Source organism: Osmia lignaria, unplaced genomic scaffold (genome assembly GCF_051020975.1).
Source record: "Osmia lignaria lignaria isolate PbOS001 unplaced genomic scaffold, iyOsmLign1 scaffold0036, whole genome shotgun sequence".
NCBI classification, from domain to species: domain Eukaryota; kingdom Metazoa; phylum Arthropoda; class Insecta; order Hymenoptera; family Megachilidae; genus Osmia; species Osmia lignaria.
In genome coordinates, this window is record NW_027478177.1 from 359,774 (window position 1) to 372,220 (window position 12,447).

At 37.7% G+C, this 12,447-nt stretch overlaps 1 protein-coding gene across 1 annotated transcript; it reads right to left on the reverse strand.

Moving 5' to 3' along the window:
• Window positions 1–804: 804 nt before the first annotated feature.
• Window positions 805–1,752, reverse strand: LOC117611318 (uncharacterized). Its single transcript, XM_034339262.2, has one exon. The coding sequence runs from the start codon at window positions 1,750–1,752 to the stop codon at window positions 805–807; it is 948 nt and encodes a 315-aa protein (XP_034195153.2).
• Between the last annotated feature and the right edge of the window lie 10,695 nt (window positions 1,753–12,447).

The window sequence follows — 12,447 nt, forward strand, 5'->3', positions numbered from 1 at the left end:
TCGATAAAAGCAGAAATCAGTCGATAAATGTAAATTCTTATTTGACACCACAAACAGCTACGCGAATATAGTCAGAAGTATGGCATAGTTGCCGCAACGTATTAAGACTTCTGTCACGCTGTTGCCACATCTGTTACAATTGCAACAGGCTCGAGCCGATTTTGATTCCTGCCAGACATAGAAAAGAATAGGGCGCTCGAGAGAGAAAGAGGTTCGAGAATGAAACAATACATGTACTGTAGGCGTCCACTAAGTTGAGACTCCTAAGGATTCGGGTCTGATTGGTCGAAGCCAAATGGGCCAAGCTAGGCACGCACACTTATACAGTTGAGCCACACGCATTCTCGCTATTCGCTCTCTAGGTTACAACTACTAGTAAAAATGAACTGTGACGCGTGACAGAGAAAAAGAATGGTACGAGTCGAAATGAAGTGAGACGAAGCGAAGCAGCTCTTGCATTGGCGTAGATGTTGGCTCTTGGGTAGACATTAGCTGTTGGGTAGACGTTGAAAATTTTAAATCGTCGCTGAGTGTCTACCTATTAACATATTAACATCATATTTTAGTAATTAATATAAAACATTAATATTAACATTAATAATAAAATAACTCACATTTTCTTACTTTATAAATCTTCCACAATTTTGTTGTTATTAATTGTTACTGCTCTTGCCGTTCCTCTTGCTGTTCCTCTTGCTTTCCCTTTCTGTATATGAATACATTGTAATTATATATTTTATCTTGCATAAATGCAAATACTTTATTCAATACGGAACGAACTAATTTTTAAATTATTTTACCTTATTAATCTTGAACATTGCTGCTGCTGCTGCTGCTGCTGCTGCTATTTGTATCGCTATCACTGCTATCAGTGCAACTGGTAGCGTTCATTGGACGTGTATCTACAATTTCCTCCATTATACTTTCCATAGCGTTGTCTCTTTCCACGTATTGCTTTTCAATTTTCTGAACGTGTTTACAAAATCCTACCCAGTCCTCTGTTGATACGTCATTAATTGCTTTTTCGGTCAAATTGGTTAATTCGACTGCTGTGAGTGTTGACGTATTGTTTTCTCGAATAATCCTTTTTACTTTCGCCCACGCCAATTCAATAGGATTTAATTCGCACATATACGGTGGCAATCTAAGGACATTATGTCCATGCCTTTTGAATAATTCGTCCACCTTATATGTTTTGTCCAGACTTTTATTTTGTTGTATCAATTCCACCAGTTGATATTTCTTCATGGTGGCTGCATGCTGGATATTGTTTTCTCCTAACCACTTTATCATATCTGATTTTTTCCCATATGCAGTTGGTGGTTTGTTGATCTGTACCGTGTGGTATGGGGCATTGTCCATTACAATTATTGAATGGAGGGGGATATTTGGCAACAATTTTTCATTGATCCATTTTTCAAAATTAAGGGCATTCATTTGCCCGTGGTAGTCTCCCGTCGTACTTCGCGCTTTAAATATTAAAGCAACACCGTTGACAAATCCTTCTTCCCCACCGGCATGTACAATTATGTATCGGTGGGAAGAGCTATTGTTTTTCAGTATTCCCATTTCTTCATCACTCTGCCAGCATTTACTGAATGACAATGTGTTGTCCACCAAATATATTATATTTCTTCCTTGCTTTCTATATGAATCTATGGCGGTTAAATACTTGTCGCGCCAGGCAACGATATTTGGTTTTTCCACCAAGATTTTTCTAATGCTAGTGGATTTTTTCCACCTATATCCCATTTTGTGCAGTAGTCGCTGTAACGTTCGAACTTTCCATGGGAAGTCAAGCTGTTCCCGTATAGCGGTCAGCAGCTTCGGGGTTGTCGGAATTATCTTCCTTGTATAAAAGTCGTGGATAATATTGCGAATCATCAGTTTTTCACCGTCAGTGCAATGAAACGTCCCCACAGTGCGAAGCCTTTTGTTTTCTGGTCCCATTGTTGATGATGAGGATGATGAGGTTTCACCTTTAATTCGGTACAAAGTCGCACGTGATACACCCGTGTAATGACACACCCTTTTTGCTGATTGTTCAATGCGACAACTCAATTTGTAATTGCGAGCCTCTTCGTCGCACTTCTCGGCGATTCTCTTAATTACTTTCCGGGCCTCGCTTCGCACTGTTTGTCCTTTCTTACGACTTTCCATAATGATTTTATTTATTAAATTTCTAATAACTAATAATATAATAAAAAACTATATAATAAAAAAACACACAAAATACTATATAAAAATAGAAAATAAATGAAAATTATACTCTAAAAAACACACAAAATACTATATAAAAATAGAAAATAAATGAAAATTATACTCTAAAAAACACACAAAATACTATATAAAAATAGAAAATAAACGGTAAAATAAAAACTAACACTAAATACTATAAATATTCGAAAAAAATAGAAAAAATAGAAAAAACCAAAAAAAGAAATTAAATATCTAGAAACACTTTGAAAAATCGTACGATGTGGACACTAGGAACGCTGTGGGAAAACTGCTTGGAAAGAAATTTGTTCTTCCCAATACAGTAAAATTGACTTCATACTACCAAATCTTCCTTTACCTGCACATTATTACTCCCCCAATAAAACTCCTTCGTAGCCATCAGATGTTCGAATCTGGCAATCACGTGTTCGTTACTACCTTAGATCAGTAAACATACCTGAAAATTGTTGGGGTACGCAGGAAAATACATTACAAGTCACAATTATTTCAAATTTCAATTACTTCAGATTTATATTTTTAAATCGCATAATTACATGTCAAAACCTATATAACAACACAATGCTTTCATTTCTTCGGGTATATAACATGTTCTATTATAAAGAAGTATGGATATTTTTCGTGGCAATACATAAATTTTATTACAACCGCCTAACAAGTGTCAAAATGCTACGACTATGTCAAGTTACGTCAAGCTGTGCCACGTGCGGAGGCTAGACGAGGGTTCGAGGTGGGGAGTAGGCGGAGCGTTTCACACCTCGAGTCTCAACTTAGTAGACGCGTACAATACTAATGTGTGCAACCATCAAACTTTTTTATTCATATTTATAATCATGTTTTTTTCATCAATTAAATTACCGACAGAATACTTGAAATGGTATACCAGAAAAATGAATTATAAAACTTGCACCATATACAGTGAAAACTCGATAAATGTACATAATTATTGCCGGTCCATTCCGCAACTGTTATGGAATAGGAGAATCATTTTTCAAATTTGATTGCCTAGTCAGTAAACACTGATTAGAAAGAGTCAGTAGCTAAAGACGAAAGAGGGACTAAACCCGGGATTTATTGCCTTCATTTAAATGCCCCGTGTCAATGTGACCATACTAATGCACAGAATAAAGTTTTTTATTTTGTACTTTTTGTTAATAAAAATTTCACTATCACGTGGAGAAGATTTTTCTGATTAAAATGAAGCTAAACACAATATAAATCGGTCAACATTTAATAGCATAATATTGGGTTAAATGTTGTGCTTGTGAGTCTTTCTCTCTTTGTTTATCCTTCTTGCGCTATCCTTTTCTATGTTCGGAAACATCAAAGAATGGCGGATTCGTGGTGCTGGTAGGGGTAGAATGAATGAAATAATACACATAACGTAAGTACGCGGCCATAAGACTTATAGGAATGAAAACTGCCTGACATAATAATTTCAAGAAGGGAATAAGAAATAAAGAAATTAATAATGAATTTTAATATAATTCTGTCACACTTAGACTGGGACACTCTGTATATGCAGGTACAATTATATTAAAATTCATTATTATATTTCAAATGAAAAAGATTTCAATAACACGTGGCTGGAGTGGCTGTCATGGGAATCGACGATGTAGACAGCGCGGAGAAAGAAGAGGCATTTTTTATATTTATTGATTATATTTCAATCGATAAATATTGTATATTATAGATCAATTTACATGTCTTTATTTTTCATTCCTTTCCTGAAATTATTAATGCCATATAGTTTTTATTCCTATAAGTCTTATAGTCGCGTACGTTATGTGTATTACAGAGTCTCATCGAATCTGTCGTAGCGTGTGACTATATTTACGCCGATCGGCGTTGTTACATTCATGATACTCCTTCTCTCTTTCTCGCGCTGTCCTTTTCTATGTCCGCCAGGAATCAAAATCTCGCTCGGCTCGAGCAAATTCATTTTGCTAGATGATCACAGATGTGGCAACACCGCGATAGAACTCTCAAATGATGTGATTTGGCAACTATGCCACCTCACTTTCGTTTCTTATTCTGCATAATGACGTTAGATGTCACACCGTCAAATGTCGAATTTCTCAATTATGTGTTTTCACGATTGCCCGATTCTTTCCAATGGCGCTAACATCGATTCGGAGGAGGCCTCGAAGGAGTCTGTGCCCTTAATGGAGCAACAGCTGTATACCCATAATTAAAGATTAGAGCGATAACAAAATATAATCTACAATAACAAAAGAGCGTAAATTGTATACATTCGACAGAATACAATGAGCAGCATGTACAACAGAAGCAAAATATAGCTTACATAAATCATCATAACACCCAAGATTATTATACCGCCAACCCAGTAATAATATATTAAATATTAGAATAAGGAATTTAATCTTAATTTCCAAACAAGTGACACAGCACAATGCATCATGTAAATGCTACCAGATCATACAAATTACAACATTATCGTGACCCCATTTGCATATCCACGAAGGAACTTAATACTGCAATTTACAGAAATAAAATCAAAGATAGAAGATTACCAGCGACAATAGCCAAAACAGAGAAATGACTAGCTATACTGTATTAGTACAATAATAAGAAATAATTACATCCAAACAATCAAAATAAATTGAAATTATGGAACTTAAATTAGAACTGCAAAAGTTAATTCAACTCCTTGCATTCCAGTCGAAGTAAACCGCTCCCAGGTCCCGTCAAGACTAATTTAAATCCAAACACGCCCTGTAGGTAGTACTTAGTAAAATAAAGATAGTTAAAGTTAAATTGCCACTAACAAAAGAGTGATAACAAGCAACTGTAGCAGCGAGAGTAGAAAGTTAGTTAGGGGAGTCTAATAGTAAATACTAGACACACACGATCAACATCCAAATTAGATCGGCCACATAAGATTGCGTTGAGCTCTGCTGCATTGAGTAATAACTAAAATAAGCATTATAGCCTTCACGGCTACCGGGGTCCGGGCTGAACGAAACAGGGAATACCACTAGTGTATGGTTTTTAAAAAAGTATATATTTCGCTGTCTATTAATACAAGTCACAACTCGTCTTATTACTTAAGAAAATGGTACGCGGGTAAAGACTCGACCGTATCCAAGTACTCGGGACCGCGTGGAGCAAGGGTTTGCTTCGTGGTCCGGGTTTGTTCACTCAAGGGAGCAAGATCGGAGCCAGGCAAGGGTTCTGTCCTTGGGATGTCCACTCAAGGGAGCGTCTTAGGAGCAGAGACCCGTCTTGTCCATAAAAACGATAGGTCCGTGGCCCTTTTTATCTTCGCGGGAGGTCTTGGGCCAGTGCGAGTGATAGGGTAGGAGGGTCTTTCGCGCAAGCGCACTGGGGTGGTCAAAGTAGCGGGGGTGCACGCACGTAAGGTGGTGAGGGCGCTAGTCTGGTGGCCGCTCGGTACACTACCTCCCTTACGCAGTGCGCTACAGCATTAAAATAACCGATAATCGAGCTAGACTGCCAAAAGAAAACAAATAGTCCTTTTGAGCGTAAACATCAATTTCTACCAACAATATTGCGCTTACTTACTTTTAATCTACAAAACTATGTCCATACATTATTATGCAAAAAGAATTAAGTAAATGTAAGTTTATACATATACTATGTATATGAATTAATATGATCAAACATAACATAATAACGACACATAAGTAATCATGTAACACATTACAACAGAAAGCGCAGCAGCTCACGCACACCACGGATTGATAAATAAAATAATTTTTAACAAAAAACAAATCCGACTTCGAAATACACTAAAAAGTGTCAAATAATTTCTATTTCATTTATACCAATATTCCATAGCTATTAATAATATCTACTTAATCGTTAAATAGGATACCAAATACATTTCAAAGTTTTCGGAGGCGGCGCAAAATTAAAAACTTTTCCTCTACTAAGAAGATCCTAACTCAGACGTCGGCAACCTATGATAAATCACCCATTTGATAATTTCAAGTAAATAATATTGAACGGGAATCAACAAACCCATTGCGAATTAACTATACTGCAGTTCACGAGTGACCGCACTTAACTCGCGCAGCTAGTGACCCACTGTGGTCTAGGGAGATTTTTAATAGTGCGTGTGATTCCCCTGTACAGGTTGCTTCTGACTTCGCGTTAACATCATTTTTTTCTTGCGACAAATAATAGGAATTTCATTGTATCGTGAGACTTTACAATATCATCACCGGTTATCAATTATCGTATGTCATATATTTCTGCCCGCCATATATATGGTCGCAAAGTATAATAAGAAGCAACCTGTAGAGGGGAATAACACAAGTTATTAAAAATCTCTGTAGACCTAGTGAGCGGCGCGAATTAAGTATGGTCTCTTGTGAAGTGCAGTATAGCGCATGTACATCAGGAGGGCTGCTAATTTCTCATACAATCGTTACAATTACAAATGTTCTCAGCCGGACCTATAATTTTTCTCTTACGACTTATTAATTACCAAGTATACCATACTGCAATCAAATCGTTATTGGCAGCATTGTTTGTTCGAGTATTTTTAATTTTGTGCCGCCTCCGAAAACTTTGAAATGTATTTGGTATCCTATTTAACGATTAAGTAGATATTATTAATAGCTATGGAATATTGGTATAAATGAAATAGAAATTATTTGACACTTTTTAGTGCATTTCGAGGTCAGATTTGTTTTTTGTTAAAAATTATTTTATTTCACACTTTTTAGTGGAACCTGTAGTATTTTTGGGATAGTGTAAGGTGATTTTGGTTTTCTGTTACTTAGCTAATAACCATAAACCTAAAAAATATTAACCAAATTTGAATGGGTAATAAACAACAAATTCCATAAATTTTTGCAAGTGGGGTCATCGCGGATATACAGAGTGTCACGCGACTATCTCTACAGCCGAAGAGGAATGATTGCTAAGGTGATTCTAAACAACTTTTTCCTTTTCCAAAATATTAGTTAAGGCTTGTTTTTCTAGTTATTAACAAAAAACACCGACCAATCCGAGCGCATACAGCGCGCGGGCTCAGGGACTGCAATGTCGGCTATGAAAACCGGGCCTGACGTAGGTCGCAAACGAACGGCTCGGCACCCCGTTGGCATAGCACAATAAAAAATTGGACGGGTAGAACATTTTTAGTCATTGTTTAAAATGAATACGGAACCTAATCTCTTGTCGCCTATCATAATGTAAAAAATGAAATTCTAAGCATTCTAAACAACAAATGAAAATGATTGAAATGAAATAATTAATGAACGTTTGAATTGGAAGCCACGTTAATGATGAAAAATTTGAAAACAATATAAATGAAACTTTCGCATTCGTTCGTAAATTAACCTACTACGCTGAAAGCAGATAATTGTCACTGGGAATCGAGGAAACACGTTCGGTAGAACAGCAATTTTCATGATCGGGCCAGTGAACTCCCCTCATTTATTGCACTTAGATGTGAATAATAGGCGAGGTGTTTGCTCATCGAATGTCCAGAATCGACCCAGTGATCTAGTGGGAATTTATTTGCTTTCAGCGTAGCAAGTTAATTTAGAAACGAATGGGTAAGTTTCATTTAAATTGTTTTCAAATTTTGCATCATTAGTGTAGCCTTTAATTCAATCGTTTATTAATTATACCACTTCAAACATTTTTATTTGTTGTTTTAAATCCTTAGAATTTCCTTTTTACATTATGACAGGCAATAAGAGATTAGGTTCCATATTCATTCTAAACAGCGACTAAAAATGTTCTACCAGTTCAGTTTTTTTATTGTGCTATGCGAACGGGGTGCCAAGCCGTTCGTTCGCGACCAACGTCAAGCCCCGCTTTCGTAGCCGACGCTGCAGTCCCCGGGATTGCGCTCTATTCGCGCTCGGATTGGTCGGTGTTTTTTGTTATTAACTCGCAAACCAAGCCTTAACCAACAATTTGGCAAAGGAAAAAGTTGTTTAGAATCCCCTTAGCAATCATCCCTCTACGGCTGTCGCGGTAGTCGCCTGACACCCTGTAATTCCTACCGAATATGAAAGGTTTCATCGCGAACGATACATTCCATGCAGAGTAACATGAAGGCGTAGATATTTTGCTATAATAGTAGTTATTAACAAATTCAATAAATTTTTGCAAGTGAGATCACCGCGGATATACCTCCTACTAAATGTGAAAGGTTTCATCGCAATCGGTATATTCCCTGCAGCATAAACGCCAGAAGACATAAATGAAGTATTACGTTTTTTGCGACATAAGTCGTTGAATGAATGAATGAATGAATGAATGAATGAATGAATGAATGAATGAATGAATGAATGAATGAATAAAGAAACAAACAAGCTAATAGTCACCCAAGCAAATAGTACTGAAGCTATTTAGTGTTTAATATGCTAAATAGCTTAATAACTATACACAAAGATAAAATCCACCGAGCGGTAAGTAAGTCAGTAAGTATCTTCTGGCACTCTGGCTGATCCCGCCCTGTATAGGTTAAGCCTTCATGTCTACATTTGTACATAATCTCCTTTATTTATTTGCATTTCCCCTTTTAATCTAACTGCTTCGTCTCACAGACCATTGGTGTCTGCTCCGAAGGTATTACTATCTTAGTCTCCTTTTCTGGCCTCGTTACCCGATGCTGAATAGGTGACTTATATTCTTCCCTCTTTACTAACTCATACTCATTTATTTTTAGCCTAATGATTGAATTACCTGGCAGCAATGATTTTTCTCAGGTGAGAGATTCATTGTATAATTTTCACGATGCTATTAATATCCTCTACTTCTTTTGTCTGTGTCCTGAGGAAGGGACAGGAGACCCAACTGTTACTCCACACCTTTTCTCTTCTTCCTTTTTATTGTTTATTATTATTATTATCTTTTATATTATCTCTTATTTTTTATTTTTAGGTGTTCCCGTTGGACGTCGGCATTATTCTATGCACTATAAAGTGCCAGGCTGCTGGCATATTCGTTTCTTTAACTTAACTCTTCACCTATTTTGACGTTTAATCCTTTCGAGCCCTGCCCGTTTCCATGTGAGCTCTCATTTGCTTCTCTTTTCTTATCTTTTTTCTATGTTTATTTTCGAATTCCTCTCTTTCCTTAAGGTATTCCTCTATAAAATTCCTCACTGGAAAATGTAAATCTTTGTCTTTCAATAGTGTAGCCATGTTACCTTTGTACCACCTCTCTGGGTAAATATCGCTTTCTAGTTTCTTTCTTTTATCATTCCATTTTGCGCAGTCGAAGAGTGTATGTGTCGGATCGTCGATTTCTTCAACGCAAAACCAGCACTTTGCATCTTCTTCTTTGTTGATCTTATTTAGAAAGGTACCATAGCAACCATGACCCGTCAGAGCCTGTGTTGTATGGTAGTTCAGCGGTGGGGTATCTTCCGCTTTTCATTCTCGTACATTTGGTATGATATCATACACCCACCTTCCTTTTGTACATATTTCCCATTCTGCCTGCCATTCTCTCATTGCCTTTTCGTATTCTTCTGTTTTGATCTTTTTAACTATTTCTTTTCTATTTTCTTCCTCCAGTGCTATTGTCTCTTTGTTGTATCTGTCGAACAGTAGGGCACTTTCTCTGACTAGATAATCCCAGGGTGGGAAACCGGTCAGTATACATAACACTTCTGTGGACACCGTCTTATATGCTCTAGTTATTCTCCCCAAGGGGACTCTTTGTGCATCTCTTAGTGCTTTTACATTCATTTTATACTGTAATGTCCTTTCCCATATCGGTGCTGCATACATTATCACAGACTCCACCACTCTGTAATAAAGTATTCTTGCACTAGTTCCTGCCCCTTTTGTGTTCGCTTGGAGCGCGTATAAGCGTAGGGAATATTTTAGTGCCTTTTCCACCACTTTCTTTATGTGTTCCTTAAACTTTTGATTTCTTTCGAATATTACTCCTAGGTATTTAGCTATCATGCAGATCTCCATATTACTACCCTTAATATTCACTTGGATTCCTCTCACACTTCTCACGCCCGTGAGAAGGATTGACATTGATTTGTGTGAAGTCAGTTCCAGCCCTTCTTTCGTGAACCATGGTATCAGTTCATAAGTTGCGCAGCTAGAATTTCCAAGGTTTTCAGATCCTTCTCGATAATTATGATATTTATATCATCCGCAAATGCTATAAGGTACACGTCTCTCCTCCTGTGCACCCTCAAAAGCCCGTCATACACTACGTTCCACATAAACGGACCTATGACTGAGCCATGTGGTACTCCTCCGAACACTTTGACCCTTTTTTGTACATCCGACGCATTTATAATCAACCGTCTATCTGTTAAATATTGTTTTACCATGTTCACTATTATTGGTGGGAACTGTCTCCTCTTTAGATCTCTCAGTATGCTGCTCCATCTCACAGGGTTAAACGCATTTTTGACGTCGAGCAGTATCATAAGGCAATGTCTTCCCTCTTTCTTTGCTGTATCCCAAAGGCTCATCACATTTTGCATAGCATGGACAGTACTTAATTCTTTTCTGAACCCGTACTGATCTGTTGAGAGGTCGTTTTTTTGCAATTCTTTGTTCAGCTTATTTTTCATTATATGCTCAAGGATTTTAGCCATATTCGAAGCAATTATATTCAGTTATTTCAGTTACATTAGGTTATACTTAGTCAGTATTTTGTGCTAAAGTATAAATTGTATTGTATTATATAACTCCCTATCTCCTATTATATTATTATAATTGAGTGAATAAATGAATGGGGTGATTAGCGGTGGCATATTGTAGATTGAGTGAAATTAATTAAATTAAATTAAATGACTCGATAAGTGCTTGTCTTATTCCACCGCACCTACTGTAATTACATGATTATGTGATGACATGTGTCTATATGCCTTAGTGTAGTTTTATTGGCCTTATTGCATGCTCAACATAATGGATTCAATGGAATTCATTAGAATCTATTAGAATCTGGTACAGTTTGGTTTATATGGATTGGTTGTTGAACGCGTATATTATGTGCGTTTATTGTGTTGCGTTACCTTCATATATATTTTAAGGACAGTTGGATCCTGCGTTTTCTGTTGCATTGTGTTATGAGATGACTTAGGTGTCACTACTATGCTGTGTCTTGGTTAAATTAATATATATTAATCCATATACAAATTATACATTATAAATTTACATTTATTTATCTACTTAGTTCGGCTTTGACAATATTGTATGTATAATTTTGCACTTTCATACCCATTTTGATATGGTTCAGTTGTCAATAAGTGAGTGAGCGCAGCAATTTTCTTTATACTTTGACAGGAATTGTTGTTCCTCAAGGCGCCCTAATGGAATACTCTGTTTTCCTTCTTTTTAATTGATTACCGGCTTACTTCATTGCTTACTTATTTAGTTGTTACTCAATGCAGCAGAGCTCAACGCAGTGTTGGGTGGTTAATTTAATTTGGGTGTTGATTATGTGCTAATATTTACTATTATACTTCCCTAACTAACTTTCTTTTCTACTCTTTTCTATTCTCTCTACTACAGTTGCTTGTCTTACCGCTCTCTTGCCAATGGCAATTTTACTTCTACATTATCTTACTCATGCGATAGGATTGGAGTCTGAGCTTGTTTCTTACACTTTCGTTCTTCACCTGGCTAGGGAGTGGCTACTCTATGTGCCAACTTTCTTCATGGGCATTCTGCATGCCTCCTTTTACTTGCTTGGGTTGTTTGGATATTCGATGCTATGCTTTTTGGGAGTGGTGTGTGTGTGTCTGGAGTATGTATGGGACAAGCCATCGAGGATTGCAGCGTACCAAGACATGGCGCGGTCAGCCGGGGAAAGGATTTCCCGGTTCCTGATCGTGGCCGAAGAGAAAGCTTCCTGACCTCGCTTATGGCAGGCTGGTGAAGACACGGCCCGATCACCCGTTGAGCAGGAGCTCCGGTGCCGGTCGTGGCTGAAGAAAAATGGCCTGTCCTCGTGGCAGGACAGGTGGGCGTGATGACTGCAAGGATAAGCCACATCATCATTATCAACCTACCTTGGTGGACGAAGATCGGCACGGTCAACTGTGGAGATACGATGTCCCTGTTCCTGGCCGTGCTGAAGAACAACCCCTGTCCCGGCAAAAGTGCTAGGCAGGCGAAGTGGGGTGGCGATCACGCGGGAAGGCGCGATCCAGGCGGAGGCCCCGTGCCGGTCGCCACTGAAGAAAAATTCCTGCGCTGATGCTCAGGTTGAAAGGTCCTACCGCTT